The sequence below is a fragment of the Pinus tabuliformis genome, chromosome Q (genome assembly GCF_031772625.1).
Source record: "Pinus tabuliformis cultivar Carrire ecotype Pingquan chromosome Q, CPIR1, whole genome shotgun sequence".
Lineage (NCBI taxonomy): Eukaryota > Viridiplantae > Streptophyta > Pinopsida > Pinales > Pinaceae > Pinus > Pinus tabuliformis.
This window is the reverse complement of record NC_142296.1, coordinates 355630259-355653470: the sequence shown is the minus strand read 5'-3', so window position 1 is coordinate 355653470 and position 23212 is coordinate 355630259. Positions and strand designations below refer to the sequence as shown.

The following is a 23212-nucleotide window of genomic DNA, read 5'->3' as shown; positions in this document are numbered from 1 at the left end:
TTATCTTGGCGTTCATGTCGAAATACAATCCAGGATAGCTTCTTGTTGTTATTTATGATTATGCCAAGTTTATAGCTGATAGGATGCATGACCAGTTCTTTAGGATGACTAATGAGCGAGTCTTCAAGTATTCCTTTGTTTTGTATCACCTCTTTCTATACTACCAAGCTGATAAGTTCCCATTTACTCTTCAGAAGCTGGAAACAAATGGTCACCCTAGGTCAGTAATTCTCTGGACTCCATTGACCCATAAATATGAATCCCCATATTCATATACAGACTTCATAGACCTATTTGTACATCCCATTACGACCATGATAATAGGCAGCCTTCCTCCAAGAATCAGTTCAGATATAAGGAGGATCCTGCAACTCTCAAAACAATCCAAAGTGGGGGATTGGTACTTGTACCAAAACCACAGTGAGATTAGAATTTATGGCTGTGAGCTGGCCCCATATAAACTACCCAAATATCTCCTAATGAGGTTATTTTTTGTGGAGTACTACAGGCAGATAATCAATTCAGATGAGGTACACTTTGCTAGAGCCAAAAAGAAGGCCCAGCTCAGGATCAAAGACCAATCAGGTCCCTTCATTTGTAATTGCCGAGAATTTGGAAAGGAGGTAGAGGAAATCCTTCAAATATTAAATCTAAGACAGAGCTTCACATGGAGATATCATCCCTTGGATTTCATCTGCAAAAAAAAAAAAAAAAAAAAAAAAAAAAAAAAAAAAAAAAAAACTAGATGGCTCGTAATATTCATCATTGAATCCCTGAAATAGAAAAGTATGCCAACCAATTGGAATGGGTGGAAAAAACTTTAGAATACAGGGATAATATTGAAGTCGTTGTGGAAAACACACTAATTGATATAACGAAACAACTTGATGAGGGTTCTTTCCTACAGTTGCCAGCAGAATCACAGGTCCAGGAAGAATCATAGGTACAACAAGAGTTAGAAGCACTAGAAAAATCAGAAGTACTAGAATAAACAGAGCAATTAGAGAAAATAGATAGATGAGAGGCCGCCATGAGGATCCCACCAATGTTATAGACTCCTCTAAATGAGGATAAAAGCCTCAAGAGAAATAGGGAAAGGGTCACTCCTTCAGAAAGAACAACATCACAAGCCTATGCAGAGACAAGCTAGGCTAAAAGACAAAGAATAAATCCTGTTACTGAATAGGAATATACATAGGAGACAGCTAAGGTTACCAGCATAGAAAGAGATGGGATTAGGCATGCCACTCCATCTAGAGGCATCGTAGAACCTTCCACATCACACAGTCAAATGTTGGAAAGACAAAAAAGTGTCGAGGTATCCTCTTTTAGAATGCCAATAGATAAAGATGAAGACATCAAAGAGAGATACAAAGAGACAAAGGCCAGAAATGAGAGGTTGAAAGCCAAGACCTATGCACAGTACCTGAAAATGACTACTACCAATCAAATGAGGCTCATGTTAGCCTATCATGTAAAATAGGTTAAGATGCAAATGACCTTCATCAAGCCTACCACTCAGCAACCAAGGAAAACAACAGATTTCAAAAGAGTGGATTTTGAAGTACTGGCAAGGGACATTCATCCCATTGACCAGATTGAGCTACATAAAAAAACAGGTGAGATGATTTATTCTACATTGACAGGGAAATCCATAGTAGCCCACCAACTACAGAACTCTTTAAATAATATGTCAGCTCAGTTTCAGTTGGAGAAGGCCTCTTCACAGGCCAAAGATACAAGAATCAAGTCCTTAGAGGACTTAGTGATAGGATTGGGACATGATCCCAAGGATGTGAAAGCAAAAAAGCAGCTAATTAAAAAGAAGAATGATGACATTGTTGCCCTGAAGAAGTAGCTCAAAATTCCTCAGCTGCATCACCCTCAAACAATGGAAGTCCTAGAAGCACAAAAAGGACATGAAGAGCTTATAGACCTAGTCCTAAAGCTAAATGATCAGCATAAAGAAACAGAGAAGGAGTTGGACATTTTGATTCAGTCCAAGAAAAGTGACCTAGCTACAACTTTCACAAACCATTACTCTTGAGTAAATAGCCGCCTCAGACTGAGTACACTCTTGAAATAAAAAGTCGTCCCTGGGTTGACAATTAATGTGAAGGTAATTAGGAGTTCAAAAGACACCTTTTTATCGCTCCACATCCACCACCCAGCCTTCAATCCAAAATAAAAACCCCCATGAACACTAAGAACTAGCCTAAAATCTAATAAAAACAAAGCTAAATCATAAAGAGAGAGCCCTCTCTGGACTTAGGTTGGCTAGAATCTAAGCCAAAAAGATTGGTTTGTGGTTACCTAGGATGATTCCTTCTTTGATAACTTCTAAGGAAAACTTCTGAGTGATAACATAGCGGCGACCATATTGGGGAATCAAATCCTCAATCTTAATAAACCTTTGAGAAAATTTCAAATCTTTATTTCAAGCCTCTTGAAGGGTTTATTAGAAGTTATTTACAAAATTTCACAAAAACAAAGTAACTAGAAAAGTTTGAAATTCTGGCTTCAAGGAGAACTCACTATACTAGGGCAAATCTAGATCAAAACCCTGCCCCAGTAGTGGATAATCCCAAATAGATTTCTAGAAGATCCAAAAGACAAGAAAGTTCAGTAAATCCAACACCTTCAATCAAAGAAGATTCATGCCTTGATGAGTGGTTGTTTTTACAAGACCTCCCCTTTGATGAGTCATTTGACCTTTCCCTATTTAGAACTAGGTCTGAAAGTGCACTTGATGACACAGTTTTAGATTCAGAGTTTATTGCAGATCTTGAAGTCCAAAAGGAAAACTAGTTAGTTGATGAGTATATTCTAAATTCCCCTCAGTCATCCCTTATTATTGCTAAGATCCCTGAGCTTTCTGAACCAATGTCAACTACTCTTAGTTCACCATTATTCCCTTCCACCTCTGAATTTCATTCCTCATCTCCATTTATACCTTCACTTCCATACCAACCTATCATTACACATCAATCACCTATTACTCCCAGTTCTCCATCAACTACTTTGTCATCTCCTAGTACCCCAACCCCAATTCTTAGCCCTGTTGAACTTAGAGCCATGGCAAATAGATATGCTCGTCTTGTGTTACCTACCCCACTTGGTGCCATGCAACAAGATTACCAAAACAAAATTGTCCAATTTGATGGCATAGTACCTTATACAACACAACATCATGTGAACAAAATGATAGATTACTTTTAATTACATGAAATTGATATTGGAGATGTTCAAATGAGACTTTTTGCTCAGAATCTAGTTGGTGATGTTAGAAAATGGATTAGAGAATTACCTAGTAATAGCATAGATAGTTTAGATATATTTTATCAGCAATTTTTAAAATGATGGGAAAAGAAAAGGAACCCTTTGCGGAGCCTTTCAGAATACGAAAACATCAGAAGAGGACCAAATGAAAGAGTCCAAGATTATTGTACTAGATTTAACAATATATACAATGCAATACTAGTATATCTTAGACCCCCACCTGACTTAGCTCTTATGGCTTTGATACTGATATGGCATTTCAACTCAGAGAGAGAAATCCCCCAACTTTAGAAGACATGCAAAGTGTAGTAGTTAGTGAAGAAGCTAACTTGCTAGCAAAAAGAGCTAGGGTTAGGAATGAGAGGAGAGGATCTGCCAAAGATGAAGCCTCACCCTCTGACCTTAAAATAGATGTTCTAACCAAGGGTATGGAAAAAATAATGGATAGTGTAGAGAAAATTGAGAGGAAGCCTCACTGAGATAATCAACAGGCACCTCGAGTGAGAAATCCAAACTTTAGAAAGAATCAAAATCAAAATACTGGAAAGAATAGACCTGATCAGAATATTAGGCCTCCTTTTCAAGAAAGCTATGTTGAAACATCCCATTCAGAAGACCTTTAACAAGAACACAAATTAACTTAATGGGATTAGATGATGAGGAAACTATCTTATTGACCCAAGATGAGTAGGAGTTGCATATGCTGCAGCAATTGCAAACCTTACCTAGAGAATCATTTGACTATAAACAAGGATATGATTATACTATTTTTGAAGTACAAAAACAATACAATTTAAGGAGTAAAAAGAATTATGATACTCTTGACCAAACTAAGAAAACAATACCAAATCAACCTAAGAAAATGAAAACAACTCCAGTTTCTAAGACTCTCAAAATCCTCCCTAGACCAATTCAGAGCCCTTCTGGTCCCACCATTGTAGATATAACCCACGACCAACCCCTTAATGATCAACAATCCACTTCAATCCACTCCAAGGAGACAGTGGAGAAATATCCAAACAACATATTAGAAAATCCACAGAAAAGGACCTCCAATGCAGAAAAAGAAGAGCAACATACTCCAAATCCTGCTATGAAAATTCCAAACACTCAAATAGAAAAAGCCCCTTTGCCTTTCAATGTGGGAGTGGCGGTAGCTAAACTGAAAAATTCAGTTCCCTTAACAAAGATGATTAAAAGTGAAACCTATAAGTCTCAAATAAACAAAACCTTAAACTTTTTTGAGAATGAAGACTCTGTCAACTTGTTTGATGGTCAACCTGAGCTTATATTCAGTCCTGATGTTAATGGCAAACCACTAGAAGGAGGGATACCACCCCTTTATATTAGCCTTAGCATTCATGATAAAATCCTACAGAATGCAATGTTAGATTTAGGGGCTTCACACAATTTAATGCCTAAATCAGTTATGGAAAAGTTAAACTTGGATATCACTAGACCTTACAAGGACTTATTTTCATTTGATTCAAGTCAAGTAAAGTGTCTAGGATTAATTAAAGACCCGTTTGTTTCCTTAGTACAATATCCTACTAAGAGAATTCTCATCGATATAGTAGCCGCTGATATCCCACCTAAATATGGCATGCTATTATCTAGATCTTGGGGAGCTAAACTTCAAGGATCTTTGCAGCTTTACATGTCATATGCCACAATATTAGTCTTTAGACAACCTAAAATGTTGTACAAAGAGACCTTAATGAAATATGTGGTGAGTAGACGGGATAGATCTCAAAATTTTCTTATCTACTCCATGCATTCTGACATTGATTCTTTCATTTTGTATAATGCCGAACAAACACAATAGACCACTTCAAATAGTATTATTTTGGAGCCAAAATAAATTGTAGTTACAACGAAGAAAGAAACTTTCCAAACTCAAGAAATTTCCAATAAACAATATAACCAAAACACCTCAAACAAATTTTCTTCCCCCTGAAAGTGAAAATTATGAACATGAGATATTATGGCACCTTGAATTTGATGGATCAGTAAATAAGTTAGGAGCAGTAGCAAGATTGTGGATATATAATCTGGAGAATGATCACTTAGAGGGCCATGCTTATAGACTAAATTTCAAATGCACTAACAACATCGCTGATTATGAAGCACTTCTTTTAGGTCTTAAATTAGTTAGAAAGTTAGGAGCTATAAGAGTTTCTATTATGCGAGACTCTAAATTAGTGATAAATCAGATTAAAGTTGTCGATATGACCAAATACCCTATATTAAGTTGTTACAGAGGAACTATTATAGAAATACTAAACACTTTCCTAGAAACCAAAGTTGTTGTAATACTAGGAAGCATAATATGCAGGCTCATAGTTTAGCAATGTTTGCTAGCACTTGTAAGTTACCATTTCAACCTAACCATTAGTACATGACTAAGGTAAGGCAAAGACCCGTTGTCCCAGAAAACATGAAAAACTGACAAGTATTTGCTAATGACAAACAGATAAACAATTTTTTAACCTTGGAGGAAGTATTTGTAAATTGTAATATAGATACTGATATGACATTAGATCCTGATTTTGAAGATAAAATATAAATTAATGAAATAGAAGATGAAAAGATAGATAGATTTCACCCAACTAAATTTACAAAATTTGATGTACAAAACCTAAAGCAAGTTGAAATTGATGAGATAATTAATGAAGACTTTGAAATCATTAATCTTAAAGACAAATTTTTGGCCAAAGGATTGACCCCTTTGGAAGATTTGTTTGATTCAAATGATGTCCCTAGGAAGCCAAAGATGGAACCCTTGAAATTTGATATATAGGAGTGTAATATAGGCACTAAGGAAAATCTGAAATTGATCAAGCTCTCAAAGTCCTTACCTCCTACAGAAAAAAGGGAATACATTGAACTATTAAAGGAATTCCAAGATGTCTTTGCTTGGAGTTATGAGGACCTCAAGTCCTATGACACCAGCATCATACAACACACTATCCCCATAAAAGAAAACTAGAAACCTTTCAGGCAGAAGCTTAGGAGGATCAATCCCATCCTATTGCCTTCTATTGAAAAGGAAATCTGAAGGATGTATGAGGCCAAGATAATAGCACCAATTAGATTCTTTGATTGGGTTTCAAATTTGGTGCCAACAAGGAAGAAAACTAGTGAGATCAGACTTTGTGTTGATATTAGGAATCTTAATAAAGTTTCACTCAAAGAAAATTACCCTCTCCCTAAAATGGATCATATATTACAAAGGGTAATAGGGTCAACAAGAATCTGATTATTGGATGTGTTTTCTGGTTACAATCAGATTCTAGTTCACTCAGATGACCAGGCTAAAACTGCATTTACTACTCCTTTGGGCACATTCATATATGTCAAGATGCCTTTTGGATTAAAGAATGTAGGGGCCACTTTCCAAAGAGCCATGGACATAGCTTTTGCTAAGGAAATTCATGACTTCTTATTAATATACTTAGATGATATCACTATATTCTCAAAATCTGATAAACAACATTTAGATCATCTAAGGTAGGTCTTCATCAAATGTAGAAAGTATGAAATTTTTTTGAATCCAAAAAAATATGTATTTGGGTTAGAAGAGGGAAAGTTATTAGGCCATATAATCTCTAAATATGGTATCCAAATAGATCCTGCAAGAATTGAAGCCATCTTATAGATACAACATCCTAGGAGCATTAGGGAATTACAAGCCTTTTTAGGAAAAGTAAACTTTCTTACGAGATTTATTTTTAGCTTAGCAAAATTAAATAGGGCATTAAACAATATGTTGAAAAACGTTTGGACCATAAAATGGACCATTGAGGCTAAGAAATCCTTTGAAGATATTAAGCTAGCCTTAACAAAAGCACCAGTTTTGATCAGTCCAAAGTTTGATAGAGATTTCATTATATTTTCCTTTGCTTCAGAACACACAATTGCTACAGTTATACTGCAGAAAAATGATGAGGGTTATGAACAACCTATTGCCTTTTTTAGCAAAGACCTCAGAGATGCCCCTTTAAAATACAATATAATGGAAAAGCAAGGCTTTGATTTGGTCAAAGCTATCAAATATTTTAGAGTTTACATTTTATATTCTCATATAATAGCCTATGTTCCCAATTCAATGGTCAAGGATATCCTAACTCAAGATGGTCCATATGGAAAAAGAGGGAAATGGATTGCTACTATATTAGAATATGACCTAGAAATCAAAGAAACAAAGTTAATCAAAGGCCAAGGTTTAGCCATGCTCATGGTTGAATTGAACTGTCAAGCCTTACATATAAATTTTAATGTAGAAATGGATAATGGAGAGAAGATGGTGATTCCACAAATTAGCTAGGCCTCTATTGAATCACGATGGTATGCTGAAATCATATACGTTTTACAAAAACTACGAGATCCTCCTGAATTATCCAGGACCAAAAGATGATTTTTAAAAATGAAATCTTTAAAATTTTTCATAATTGACAATGCTTTGTTTTGGAGGAATCATGAAGGTATCCTTCTTGACTATTTATTGAAAGAAGAATATGACAAGGTGTTACAAGAGTTTCATGTAGGTGACTGTGTAGGACATATTTACTGGAAAACCACTGCCGAAAAGATTCTTAGAGCTAGTTTCTATTAGCCTACTTTGTTTTTTGATGTAAAGAAGTTTGTAACCTCATGTCATAAGTGTCAAAATTTTGAAGGAAAGAAAAAGCTTTTACCCTTGCCCTTAAAACCAATCTCTTGTGAAGCACCTTTTCAATAATGGGTTCTTGACTTCATTGGTGAAATCAACCCACCCTCCTCTGCCCAATACATATGGATCCTCACTCCTACATATTATTTTACCAAATGGATAGAAGCCATACCATCAGGGCAAGCCACTAACACTGTTATAATAACCTTCCTTGAGTCCAACATCCTATCTAGATTTGGGTGCCCAACCAAGATCATCACCGATAATGCAGCAGCTTCCAAATCTAGAAGAATGATTGATTTCTGTAATAAGTATCATATAACCTTGGGCCATTCCACAGATTATTACCCACAAGGAAATGGACTAGCAAAGTCCTAAAAAAAATCTGTTAAATATCATCAAAAATTGTTGGAAGATAACAAGAAAACATAGAACAAGAAGCTAGTAAATGCCTTATGGGCAGACAGGATAACCACAAAGAAATCCATTGGTACTATTACTTATCAATTAGTTTATGGGATGGAAGTTGTTTTCCCATCTTCCTTCGGAACACCAGGGATGAAGCTACTCCAAGAGTTGCAAGTTGAACCAAATGAAATGCAAAGAAGAATCAACCAAACAATTCACTTACAGCAAACCAGGGAAGAAGTGTACATCAGATCTCAAGTTCTGTAGGAAAGGATCAAGAAGACTTTTGATAAAAGGACTAAGGCAAAACAGTTTTACCTAAGGGACAAAGTTCTAAAATGGGACTCAAGGGGAGAAGATAAAGGTAAACATGGGAAATTTGATTTCCTGTGGAAAGACCCATATATTATTTATGCTTTCAGAGGTAATAATGATTTCTTCCTTAGAGAAATGGATGGCACAGAAGCAAAAGGAGGACCAGTGAATGGTCGAATTCTCAAACACTATATTGAGCCTAGTTATTGATTTCACTAATCATCTGTACATACTTTACTTTCAAAGTCTAGAGTTGATTGGATGGTAATGTTTGAAGTTGAAGCCCAAAGAGAAGGCCCTAAGCTTCAAAAGTTTTACTGTCATAAATAGAAATAATGTAGAAATATGAAAAGGGAAAATTACAGGGTAACATCACAACAATTCAGAAGGCCATTGGTCTACAAAGTTCTTGACATTTCACCAAGAAATTCCATCCCCAAGTGGAGCCACTGTTAGGTTCCTATATGGATAGAATTCATAATTTTGAATGTCTAATATTAAAACATGTAATATGTACATACCTTTGCTTTCTACAAATGTTTTCCATATTAAAAAAAATAAAAAAATGTATAGAGGGTATGTCCTAAAAGAATAATCAAAGGACAAAATGAACAAAAAGGTCAAAAAAGATGAAAAATATGAACCCCAAGAAAAGAAAAATACCATGAAAGTGAACAAGCCAAAATGCCACTACTATTTACCTTTTCTGCATAATAAATGATTGTGTGCAGTTTGTAATCTTTGCCACAATCCATGATAGTCAAAATGTTTAAACTTGGATTTTTCATGTTTCAACTTCATGTCTATGGATGGAGAATAAAAATATGACCAAACTGTTTAATCTTGGTAGATAATTAGATAGGTAGAGTAAATAAAAGGAGCTCAACTGTTTAATCTGAACCCTTGGATGTAATAAGGTTAGATTTAGTTAGTTTACTATTGTGAAGAGAATGAAAAATGTTTGATAAGGGTTTGTTAGCTCAAATTCACCCTAATAAAGAGAAGTAAAAATGGTAAAATGAGTAGATGGGTAAGTAGATGAAAGGTTGCAGAATTATGATGATTGATTAGAAAAAAGCATATTTATCATATTTCAACATGTATTTCAAATGTGAATGGGCAATCAAGCATGCAGATGGATATCAAAGTCAATTAATTAACCTCCCTCATTCATTTCACCTTTACTTAACTAATTTCCCACAATAAAGTTAAAACGCTTAAAAAACCCTAAGTCAATGAGGCTCAGAGCATTTCTCTGACTTTTGGAGGGACCGGACCCTCGACTCAATGACTTATAGGCAACAAGTACTAAAACCCCCTCATAAACATTCATTCCCCCCTACAGTTCATTCATTTTCCTAATAATACTCTTTTCCTAAGGTTAAATTACTTTTACCTAGGAAAAGTCTTTATTCCCCCACATAAATCATTTTCATATCAAAAACCCACAAAAACACTATATCCTAAGTTTTTATGTTATTACCAAAAAAGCATTAAAACATGAAATATCATATACTTAGGGTATTGTACCCCTTTCCGCTCACTTTACTAATTACTAATTTATTTATTAAATCCAAAACAAAAACCCCTTTCCTGTATATACTTAACTCCCGCAATATTAATTAACCTCACCCTAGTTTAATTATATAAACTATGATTTTCTACCCAAACACAATAACTAATCAATCCGTGATTAAGTTCGTCATAAACCCAGTTAAAACCTCTGCTAATGACCTCGACGACTTAACCTTGCCTTAATCCTTGATTAACTACAAACTGTTGTGATTTATTACCCGCTAGGCCTACCCACTACCCTCCATGCAGCTCTATTGCCTGATCACAGCACGACCACTCCCCTCCACATCTTATGACCCTTATCCATTTTGGGCAGGCCCCAACGTCTGAACATTACTCGTCCAAAAATAGTTGTTTTCCTTTGGGCCCCCAAGGCTACGTGTCACTCAATGAATGGAATTGGGCAACCTTCGCCGAATACCACTGAACACCTAAAAGCGATGTGATGGAAACCACTTACTACCTGCCTGCTATGTGCCAAAATCCACTGTTCACCCCGCTACGCGACAAATGACCACTATTCGCTTGTACGTGCCAAAATTGAATTTTGCGCATAAATCCAAGAAAGCCCCAAGTCATTTGTTTTATCATTTTTCAACTAAAAAACTCCATGCAGGAACCTACAAATGTCGAAGTTGTCAACCTACGTCCAATTGCACCCTAGAGTCGCCACAAAGCACCTAGTTTGCTCTCAAGCATACTGAGAACCTTTTCAACCATTTGCAGTTGCCAGTTTCCCTATTTAGACCCAACTCTCCTTAATTCCAGGTATTTAAGCCATAATTCACTAGAAAACCTCTCAATTTCAGAACCAGTTACTGAGTTTGTTAGTTAAAGTAAAAAATTAATTAAAGAAACTTAAGTGATTTAAGCTTACTCTAACTGAACCACCATTTCCCTAAAATATTGAAAATTACCTCCCCCATTCTCAAATCCACAAGAATTGATAATGGCTACCCAAATTGTCATGGATGTGAGACCTATTTCCACTCCTCATCTATACCAAGACCATATCCCCTTGGTAGATAAGGATTTCCAGATAAAGGACACCTCTGTCCATGAATCCCCTCTCAAACTCTACTGCGAATACAGAGACCGATACCTGAACTACGTTGATAAAATTGGTTTTTGGGAGTCCAATTTGCCTAATTACCAGTTCCTTGAAGTTCACATTTTCCTAGACATCATCCATTACTGCCGTGGAAACTATACCCCCAACCAAAGAGCAGCGATGTCCCCTAACCAGACTGTACATTTCACCATCACTACTGAATAAATGAATGATATGCTACAACTTCAACCTAGCCAGAACTTGACTCCCCTCTCCATTGGAGATCTATTGGGCTTATTTCCTAAGCTTAGACCTACAATATTGGCCCAAATAATCCAAACCTACATTGTAGAAGAGAAGTATACTCCCAAAGATCCTCCTCCTTATGTGTATACCATATTTTCCCCATTTTGCCAAGGCATTGTAGCAATCATATCCAGTTTCCTAGGTTATACCACCAGTGAGTATATAGATGAGATTATCTTGGCTTTCATGTCCATATACACTCCATGACAACCTCCTGTTGTTATTCATAATTATGCCAAGTTTATAGCTGATAGGATGCATGACCAGTTCCTTAGGATGAGTAATGAGCGAGTCTTCAAGTAGTCCTCTGTTTTGTATCACCTCTTTCTATACTACCAAGCTAATAAGTTCCCATTTTCTCTTTAGAAGCTAGACACAAAAGGTCACCCTAGGTCTGTAATTTTCTGAACTCCATTGACCCATAAATATGACTCCCCATATTCATATACAGACTTCATACACCTATTTATACATCCCATTATGACCACACTAATAGGTAGTCCTCCTCCAAGAATCATTTTAGACATAAGGAGGATCTTGCAACTCTCAAAACAATCCAAAGTGGGGGATTGGTACTTGTACCAAAACCACACTGAGATTATAATTTATGGTTGTGAGTTTGCCCCATATAAATTACCCAAATACCTCCCAATAAGGTTATTTTGTCTGGAGTAATACAGGTAGATAATCAATTTAGATGAGGTACACTTTGTCAGAGCCCAAAAAGAAGACCTAACTCAATATCAAAGATCAATTAGGTCCCTTCATTTGTAATAGGTGAGAAGCTAGAAAGGAGGTAGACCAAATCCTTCAAAGATTAAATCTAAACAGAGCTTCATATGGAGATATGATCCCTTGGATTTCATCTGCAACAGAAGAAAAAAAAAAGATAACTCCTTATATTCATCACCGAATCCTTGAAATAGAAAAGTATGCCAACAAATTGGAATGCGTGGAAAACAGTTCAGAGGACAGGGATAGTATTGAATTCGCTTTGGAAAATACACTAATTTATCTAGAGAAATAGCTTGATGAGGGTTCTTTCCTGCAGGTGCCAGGAGATTCATAGGTCCAGGAAGAATCACAGTTACAGTAAGAGTCAGAAGCACCAGAAAAATGAGAAGCACAAGAAGAGCTAGAGCAATCAGAGAAAACAGATAGACGAGAGGCCACCATGAGTACCCCACCAGTCTTATAGACTCCTCTAAATGAGGAGAATATCCTTAAGAGAAACAGGGAAGGGGTCACTCCTTCAGAAAGAACAACATCACAAGCCTATGCAGAGACAAGCCAGGCTAAAAGACAAAGAATAAATCCTATTTCTGAACAGGAATATACAAAGGAGACAGCTGAGGTTACCAGCACAGAAAGAGATGGGAGTAGCCATGCCACTCCATTTGCAGGCATCCTAGAACCTTCCACATCACAAACTCAGATGTTGGAAAGACAACAAAGTGTTGAGGTATCCTCTTTTAGAATGCTAGTAGATAAAGACCAAGACATCAAAGAGAGATACAAAGAGATAAAGGCTAGAAATGAGAGGCTGAAAGCCTAGACCTATGGAGAGTACCTGAAAATGACCCCTACCAATCAAACAAGGATCATGTCAGCCTATGGTGTAAAAGAGGGGAAGATGCAAATGACCTTCATTAAGCCGACTACTTAGCAACCAAGGGCATCAACAAATTTTAAAAGAGTGGATTTTGAAGTACTGACAAGTGACATTCATGCCATTGACTAGATTGAGCTCCATGAACAAACATGTGAGATGATTTGTTCTACATTGATAGGGAAATCCATAGCAGCCCATCAACTACAGAACTCTTTAAATAATATGTCAGCTCAGTTTCAGCTGGAGAAGGCCTCTTCACAGGCCAAAGATACAAGAATCAAGTCCTTAGAGGACTTAGTGATAGGATTGGGACATGATCCCAAGGATGTGAAAGCAATAGAGCAGCTAATTAAAATAAGAATGATGACATTGTTTCCCTGAAGAAGCAGCTCAAAATTCCTCAGCTGCATCACCCTCAAACAATGGAAGTCTTAGATGCACAAAAAGGACATGAAGAGCTTATGGACCTAGTCCTAAAGCTAAATAATCAGCTTAAATAAATAGAGAAGGAGTTGGACATTTTGATTTAGTCCAAGCAAAGTGACCTGGCTACAACTTCCACAACTGCCATCCCCACAGTGACAACAACAATTCCTTCCACATTGGCAACATCATTGGCACCTACAGCTCCACCTTCCATAGCACTACCAATTACAACTCAATCCACTACAGAAGTAAGTACTTCAACTATAAAAACAACATAACTGGTAAAAGCTATGGAGGAGATGTCCATCCAATCTATAGAGCTCAAAAGATTAAAGGAAAAAGTGGCAAGTTTAGAAACTGACTATAAGCATGCCCAAATTTAGCAAAGAGAAGAAACACAGAAAGCCCTAAGGATGGGTGAGAAAATTAAAGTACTAGAGAAAGATTTGACAGTACGGAAGCCACTAGGATAGACTAAAGAAATGGTCTGGGCCAATATCATTGACTCTGCCAATGATATTTGGCCATCAATTCAAGTTATATTTGAACAAACTGAGTTGGTGAAGGTAGCCACTGAGGCTATCCATAAAGTAAGGGAGGAATTATGAGACCAACCCGAGGATGCAAATCGAGTCATCCACCTCCTAAACAGTAAGAATAGGTATGAGCTCCATGAGCTTGGTGTAGAGGATAGGACTGAAGCTATCCTAGAGATTAAAAAGGTTCCTTCCAAAAGAAACCTTATGATCAACTTAGAACAAAAATGCCACAACATGCAGGTGGCCATTGATATGTTTATGGTCAAATTTCAAATTTTGAGGGACAAAGGCATTCCCAATCCTATGGTCATCAATGATAAACTCGTTACCCAATTGGACTCTAGTGACAGACTCGGGAAATTAACCAAGGAACAAGCCAATCCCTCAGGCATTAAAGCTTTGCCCACTGGCAAAGTACTTTAAGATAGATTAGAGAACCTCTTTTTCTTAGAATACGAGATGAAGCATTTGTTTCTCACCAAGACTAAATTTGCAAAGTACACAGAGGCAAACGAAATTTACAGGAGAATGTTAAATGTGAAATTTCCTGAGTCAGAATGGTGGGAAACAATGACAGATTTACTATGAAAGGTTTTACATCAGAAAGTTACCATAGTAAATCTGAAGGCATCCAGGTGAAACATGTGAAAGATAGTTAAGTAGGGTCAAAGAGTAATAGAGTCAAAGAGTATCATTGAGAAATCAAGGTAAAGTAGATTCTAGTGCAGAAAATACCACAACTAGCAACCAACTTAAAGGGTTTAAGACTTAACAGAAACAACCAGCAACGCCATAAAAAAAGGGACATCAAGAAATTTTTTTACATTTGTCTCTATCTTCGTGCATGAGGATATTTTATTCCCTAGATTAAATCTCAAACTGCTATGAGATATTTTGTAATTATTGTTTGTATAAATACTTCACATTTCGAAGTATGGAGGGTGGATTCGAAGACATTTCTATAGACTTTTTCTCTCAAATTAGAGTTCTATTGTATCAATGACTGGATTGGCTTGTTGGATCAAGGAATAAAGATCAGATATTTTACAGGATTCTTGTGTAAAGAAAAATACAATTAAGTATTCTCTCATGTTTACTACTGTTTCTCTTACGTTTCTTCATAATATTGTTTGTTTACCTAAAGCCTAAATGTATAACATGGAATGATATTTCAGAAATTGCTTGAATACACTTTATCTTGACTGTTTTACATTCTGAATGTTTTTTTCTAAACTATCTTAGTTAGGGAATTCTTAATTGCTCCTTAGCTTCCATAGTTTCTCCCCTGGTCTATAGCAAAGGATTCTTAATTGCCCTTTATTCATGATCACCCTCTTTTCTTAATTCTAATCCCAATCCAAGGATTCTTAAGTGCCCTTCACCTTGGTTAGAATCATTTCATCCATTAGACCTAAAGATTTTCCTTTTGCTTTACTAGCCTGCCCTGTGAACATTCCCTTTAATGATCTGATCTAGTTATGCTATCCATTGATTGACCCCATAGCCCAATGGCTTGAAAACCTAGCTCCATCCATCTGTTCCAAGAATTCCACCACCCAACCTCAATCCAAAATCAAAACCCCCATGAACACTAAGAACTAGCCTAAAATATAATCAAAACAAAGCTAAATCATAAAGAGAGAGCCCTCTCTGGACTTAGGTTGGCTAGAACCTAAGCCTAAAAGATTGGTTTGTGGTTACCTTAGATGATTCCTTCTTTGATAGCTTCTAAGGAAAACTTCTGAGTGATAACACTTCCCTCTAATTGCAAAGTTATATTGATACCTGACATCCTAATCTTGATCTTGGTTCTTATGCTTCTCTTCTTCTTCTAAGATAGATAATCAAGAAACCATTACCTCCCTACCACCACAAATAGATAAACCATTTTTGCAACAACATCTTTCAATCTCCAAAAGAGGAATACTAAATAATTCTTGAGTTTCTGCTCCCTCTCCAATCTCGAGAGTAACACCTTGATTTGGACCAGATCCATTTCTTATTTCCATAAGATTGGCTTTCGAGCTATCAAGGTCCTTCAATGGTAGGACATCTCCACATATTTTGATGAAAAGGAGGGACACCTAAATTTTCTAGATTGAAGAAAGGCAGCTTGGAGTCCATTCACATAAGAATATGAAAAGAGAAACCATTGTAACTGAACCTGGAGAGCTTTCATCATTCTATCGCTCAAATCTTCTGTAGTAATCTGACTAGTGATGTTTAAGTATAAGTCATTAAAGCTTTCCATAATATCAGGTAATGTTGCTTCAAACTATGTCCTATATGTAGAAGAAATTTTCACAGGAGAACTACTATTGTGATGAATATAATAAACTAACATGAGACTTGCAAGTTTATTTGGAATAGCCATGTCCTTTAGAGTCAAAGACTCTATAAGTACCTCAACTACCTCGCTAGTTGCATCGACATTTTCTAGAGAAACCTACGTTGCTACTTTTATCTGATTTATCTCCAAGGTTAAAGCACAAAGAATGTCCTTAAATTGATATATTTGGCCCTCTGTTAAGACATGTTCCTGATTCACTCTCATGGTCCTTCTAGAAGCGTAAGTTCCAGTTGAGGCTTTCTCAAGCTCATGCGCGTGTCAAGATTTAAACACATGAGTAGGGGAAATTATATGTATTCCAAAGTGATAAACATGACTGTTGTGGATATATGTCTATAAGATTCATTTCTTGCAGTGAAACTTGCATATTTTTTCACAAGCGTGAAAAAAATCATGTTACAAATATTCGAGGGAACTTTATCTTTAAAAAGTCAAGTTTTAGCCTACCTTTAGGATGGGTAAGTTCCTATGGAATCATAAAAAACCTAAATATTTATTATATGCAGGCCAAATAAAATATGTGTATACCAAAGTAGCGCAATCAAATCTATAGGTAAAACTTTGAGATTTGGATTTGGAAAGCCTTTCGACTATATAAATTTTTGAGTAATTTTTGGAAAGGACAAACTGTAGCCCTTTAACTGTAGACCCAAGATATTCTTGATTGTTTTCATAAAATTATAAAATGTGGAGAATCTGAATCTTAGTGCAAGTTAAAGGTGCTTGATCTTCATACATGCTTTTTTTTCATCATGACTATCCTCAACATGTTCTATTATTTAGAGTGAGATTTCGTGAATTGGTAGGCCTTTTTTCCGGCATTTATGTTTTTATATCCCACACAATTGGAATATTGCTACATTTGGATTCCTCTACTTCTTGAGGCTATGTGTTTTAAAGAGGGTAAAAAACATAATGATATGTTATTTTTCCATAAGTTCTCATTTTTTGGATGGATTCTGTGGAAATTTTATTCATGCCAATTATGTGGTAGGAAACAATGTTCGATTATTATTTTATATCATCTCATGTTTATGAGTTAGCATGCTTCTATTGTACGATTTCATTACATTTATGTGATGTAAATATCAAATTGAGTGGGTCTTACATTTGATTTCCACTATAGTCAACAACTGAATATATATGTTTTAAGATGGGACGGCACACTTTGATGTCCACTAGTGCTCTCTTTTTCATATACTATCACAAGTGCACAAATATAAACTCACTTTTCTTTCTACCTAGATAAGAAAATGATGACAATTTTTTATTTTGTAGTGGCAAGGATAACTATGTATTGGATCTAGATCTTGAGCCCTTAAATTCATCATTTCCTTACCCAACTTGACCATCTCCTATTGGTAACAGAATTTCATTTTTGAACCGACATTTGTCTTAAATACTATTTCATGATAAGGAATGAATGAAACCATTGTTGGATTTCCATTGAGCACACAAATACCACAACCATATCAATTTTCTTTCCTTGGTTAATATATTGCATCATTGTGTTTGATAGTTAATGCATTATTATTCTATACATAATAAATCTCTATCAAATACTAGAGAAGGATGACCTACCTATTTTAGAGATATATAATATGAATTACTTAAAAATTCATAGAGTATTTCGATTCTCATATTTGTATTTCACTTCCTTCGAGAAAGCTATATATTCAAATACTAAATTAACTAAAACCGAACTAAAATAGAGAATCCTAATTATGAAGTTGTTTCTCTCTATATATCTTGGAATGACATTATTTTTTTGAATTATACTTGAATTTCAATGATAATAACCTGGATTTATATATTTATTTTAGCACCAAATTGACATCATGGTAAACATAAGAATATCCCATTAAATATGACCTAAATATGATTCAAATAAGATCATCTTTAGTCTAAGAATGTGGCAGAGTAATTTCTAAGGTGTGAAGTTTTCTTAGACGCATTGTTTTTTTGTTTGTTTTGGTTAGAAAAGGGTTTTCTCTTGCTTTTATGTGACTTTCAATTTATCAAATGTAGCATGTTGAGAAAGGGGAAAGAATAATGTGTGACATTTATCTTGTAGAAATTGATGTTGAATGAAAAGATATAGAGTTTAACCAAGCTACAATCCACTTTGGTAAAGGCAGAGGGACAACTTAAAAATCTACCTAAGAATACACCATATTCAGAGTCTTAAGCTATGTAATATATGCATTTTTCTTTTTTCAGATTTTTTATTTTTCTATCTAAGATATGATAGCAAGAAAAATATTGATATTGTATAAATTGTTAGAGGACCTCATTGAGGTTGCTTTTTTTTTATGTCCCACTTGATTGATACCTTATCATGACATGAAGGCTTTAAATATGAATTAATATGTTCCCAAAACAAATTATATTCAAATTTTATAGATATAAAAGTTAAAAACAAGTGTCAATTCTCTCATTTGATTGTTATTTGACTCTGGTGTGCTCAAGCTATACGGAATGCGATTGGAAAAATGATGGGGAGACAATGTAGAGATCGCATCTTGGATATGATTAATTTGTTGTTGGATATCCTTTAGGAACTTCAACCATAAACTTTGGAAATGTTTCTAGTAGTATTCCTATGGTTTTTAATGATGTGATTCTTTCACCTCATTGTTATTTTAGGTAAGAAAATGTTTTATGAATGCGTGATAAGATATCAATGGACAGGTAAATATTTTTTTTTATAATTGTAATGTCCATTGCATAATATCCTCGCTTTATTGTTTGATTATATTTTGAATGTTTATTTTGATTTTGCTTTGTATTTTAACTATGAAATTGAAAATACTTGCTATCATGTCTATTTAAACAACAACCAAAGCTTAAAGATGAAATTAGTATTCCCTCATATTGATTAAAATCCTTTTAACCATTTTGTTTTCAAGGATTTTCATGGTTATTAGAAAAGTTTACTCTCATGTTGTTATTTGAGCACATGTTGTTTATATACTTGACCAAGTTCATGTGTTAAGAGAACAAAATTTTGTTGCGAATAAAATGACAAGGATTAGACATCACACCTCAAATTATTTGTTTTCACAAGTTATTTATAGCTTGAGATTTTTAGCATGTAACTTGGTTGGCATGATTGTGCCTAGGCCTTCCTGAAGGTTGAATGCTAAGTTACTAAGGGGTTCTTTTCTATGGTGACGTTTATTTGTTTATAAAGGTCATCTGGCCAAATAGTGGCTACTATCGCTCAACTAAGGAAACATTGTTCGATTTTCTTGCTTTTATGGGTAAGAATGGATTTAAAATTGTTGATGTTGAGTTATATGTCATATAAATCCTTTATAATATACTTTAGTTTATATTCTAGTGTTCATTGTCTTTCATGTCTTACATTCTGCACTGTATCCTCTTTCGTTTTTAGAAAAGGAACTCAGTATTGATGGTAAGGAGCAGGATTTGGAGAAAGAGGAGAACACTAACACTAGAGAGACAAATGAAAAAAGAGGGAGAAGAGATACGATCTAGTGATACCCTTAAAAAAATAACGAACTGCATAAGACACACATAAATATTGATGTTCAAGTCTTCAGAGTTGGTGAATTCACCTGCAATGACTTGGCAGCACAATGATATTCTTTTCTAGTGATGAAACAACATTACTCCAACCAATGTCAAGTTGGAAACTCATATTGTAATACTTGACAATTCATATAATATAATTTATGGGGTTGAAATTATTTATAATTACACTTGATATTGTTAGCATTTTCATATTAGATGAATCAATGCACATTGTATGAAATTTTTTTAATTTAGTCGCAAAATCATACTAATTAATTTATGTTGATTAATAATGAAGACATAAGATCAATCTAAAACTACTAAATTAGTAGTTTATATTAATGAATTATGAACAGAAATAAAATGAATATATGACTAAATTAGTTGTTTATAATGATTATTAATGGAAATAAATTAAATGAATATAAACTACTAAATTAGTCATTTATATAATGAATATGAAACTAACAAAAAAATATCAATGACTACTGAAAATGATTAATTTTTTACTAAAAATGAGAACTAAATTTTGCATATATACGACTATTTGTAGATAATTTATAGTATCTTATAACATGAAAAAAATTATTCATATTTCTTTGGTCATTAATTGGTCATTTATTGATTATATAACTATTAGTAGTTAATTTCCAGTAGCTTATAACACAACCAACATTTTGGTCAATGTTGGCTCTCTCGGATGATCATATAATAATATATTTTGTTGTATATTTGGTCATTAATTGTGGAAATGAACAACTAAATTATTGATTAAATTAATGACCAAATTTATGACTAAATATACTACTAGATGATAAAATTAAGACAACCAATCAACGACTAAGCTAAAAACGACTAAAAGTTGGTCGTGTTATCAGATACTATAAATTAGCTACTATTGGTCATCGATTGAACAATGGTCATTTATATGCAAATTTTAGTCATTTTTTTAGTAACTAATTAGAAATTTTGTACTAGTGATCCTTTGGCTAAACCCTTCTGAGTTTATTTAATGAACCTTGATAAAGAGTGGTTCAATATCATCATCTTTAACGAGTCCATTATTATTTAATAATTTTGCGAGTCGAGAGAAGGCATAACTCGATTTATTTTTCGTACATTTACTTTCTTGGGCTCAAAAATGCATAAAATAATACCCAGGAGAACCTTTTAGTCATGTGACTAAAGTATTCCTTTTTCATAAATAGTTTATCCTGGTGAGCCCTAGTATTTCACTAAGAGTGATGAAACTCCCAAGGGCTCCTCAACTTTGTTTATCAACCCAGGGTTCTTACAAAATTTGAGGTGACAGTGTTATATGAATAGTAGATTGGATTTTTGGTGGCTAAACGCCTACAGGCAGGAACGAGTATCAGCAAAGCCACCAGGCATTGGAGGTTGGCCAAGGCGATGGAAAGCATTGCTGAACTCATAATGGAATTGCGAGGCTTGACCTTCCAGATGGTGAGGAGAAAAGCCAATGGGCTGGCTGACCATCTGGCGAACATTGGAGCAGACAACCGGCATATAATCATAAACAGAGGCTGGCATGAGTTCGATAACCAAATCATTAAAAAAACATGCGAACCGCTGGCAGCAACAGATCTAATCCAAGCCACCCATCCTTGATTGGGGATGACACTTGGCCCAGGCATCGGGATTACAAGGACACCGACGGAGGTTATAAATCTAAGCCTTTTTATGAAATGATCGGACAATTAGAAAAGTGGAGCTTCTGGAGGCGGCATGTCATTAAGAAGGGCGATCATAACTATTCGAGAAACGAGAAGAACAACCTCAGCAACAGAGCCATCACCATGCTTGGAGAGATTCCGTATAACGAGTCTTCATTGACATTAATGGCAATTTTGTGTGAAAAGAAGTGGAACAGCAAGCAGAGGATCAGCATCAAGCATGCCAGTATACGGGACATATCCATCCTCACCCGCCACTACCCCATCCGATGGAAGGTACCAGACACTTGGCATTTAGATCGGTCTACTGGCTACAGCCTTCAGCGCTCCTATTCGGTCTGCGTCAGCCTCACTTGTGCGAACCTCCTTAATATTCATCACCAAAGTACCTCCACTTGCAAAGGCAGCAACTCCATTTTCATGAGGAGGTACCGGGAATTTTGCTATAAAGAAAGGGGCAAATGCCCTGCTTCCATAACAGTTTTTCGAGTTTGCAAGGTGAGTGATCCTTTACTTGGCATTGGCTTGAGTCAGAAGAGGTACGAAGTGTTAGTTATGGAAGCGGAAGGGAGTCGCTGCGCGGATGCAAACCGGGACCTCCAGGAAGCCAGGGGAGGCTATGAGACTCGTACTATTGCGAGAATCAAAAGGAAGATGGCGGAACTAGAAGCTCAAGCAAAGCAGGAGGAAGATGGAAGAACGGACGAGGAAATTGCAGCGGAGGTTAACTGGCTGACAGACCCAGGCACACCTTCAAAAAGGGCAACTCAATATGTAATAACCAAAGCGGAAAGCTGGAGAACCAAAACCCTGATAGCTAAAGCTCTGGAGTCTATAGAAAAGGAAAGGCAACACATTGTTACTGAGGTAAATCTAAATGAGGCTCAAATGGCGAAGATTATTGACTACAACAATGTCTTGGACAGCAAAATTTCTACTGTGCATGAGGCAATCAAAACTCATAATCGAATGTTGACGCATCTCATTAAAATTCTGAGGGATGTCATCAAAACGGTTCACACGGCTCATGCGGCTAAGCCGGCCCCCACTGCTGAGGACGAGCCCGAATCTTGGGAAGCTATTCAGGAGAAGATTGACCGCCATGTACAGGAGATAGGCCTGGATACCATCACCCAGATGGGAAAATACATCTAAGGGGAAACCTGTAGTTCTCTGCTACCCTCTATCTTTCTCGGCTTTTCTTTTCTGTTTTGTTGCTTTATCTTCTGTGTCGACATATGCTTATGTTTTGTTACCTATCATGTATGGTATCGGCAGTACTAGCTGATAAGCTGTGTTTTTTTCAGTACCAAGCCACCCTGCGAGGTGGCCTGTTAAGCTGTGTTTTGTTCTTCACTTATGAGCAGGCGATTCGTCTTCGCATATTGTATATCCATGCTCGCACTGCTACGACAGTTTTTTGTATTATACTTGTTCTATAATATAAT

The 23212-nt window shown here is 35.7% G+C and overlaps 1 protein-coding gene across 1 annotated transcript in view; it reads left to right on the top strand.

Annotated features, from left to right (window-relative positions):
• LOC149219642 (uncharacterized) overlaps window positions 1-21497 on the top strand; it is a 51173-nt gene extending 29676 nt beyond the window's left edge. Inside the window, exon 4 of the mRNA XM_089386877.1 lies at window positions 21430-21497. Within this exon, the coding sequence (XP_089243003.1) occupies window positions 21430-21497 (68 nt within the window). The remainder of the gene's footprint in view (window positions 1-21429) is intronic.
• Window positions 21498-23212: the final 1715 nt, after the last annotated feature.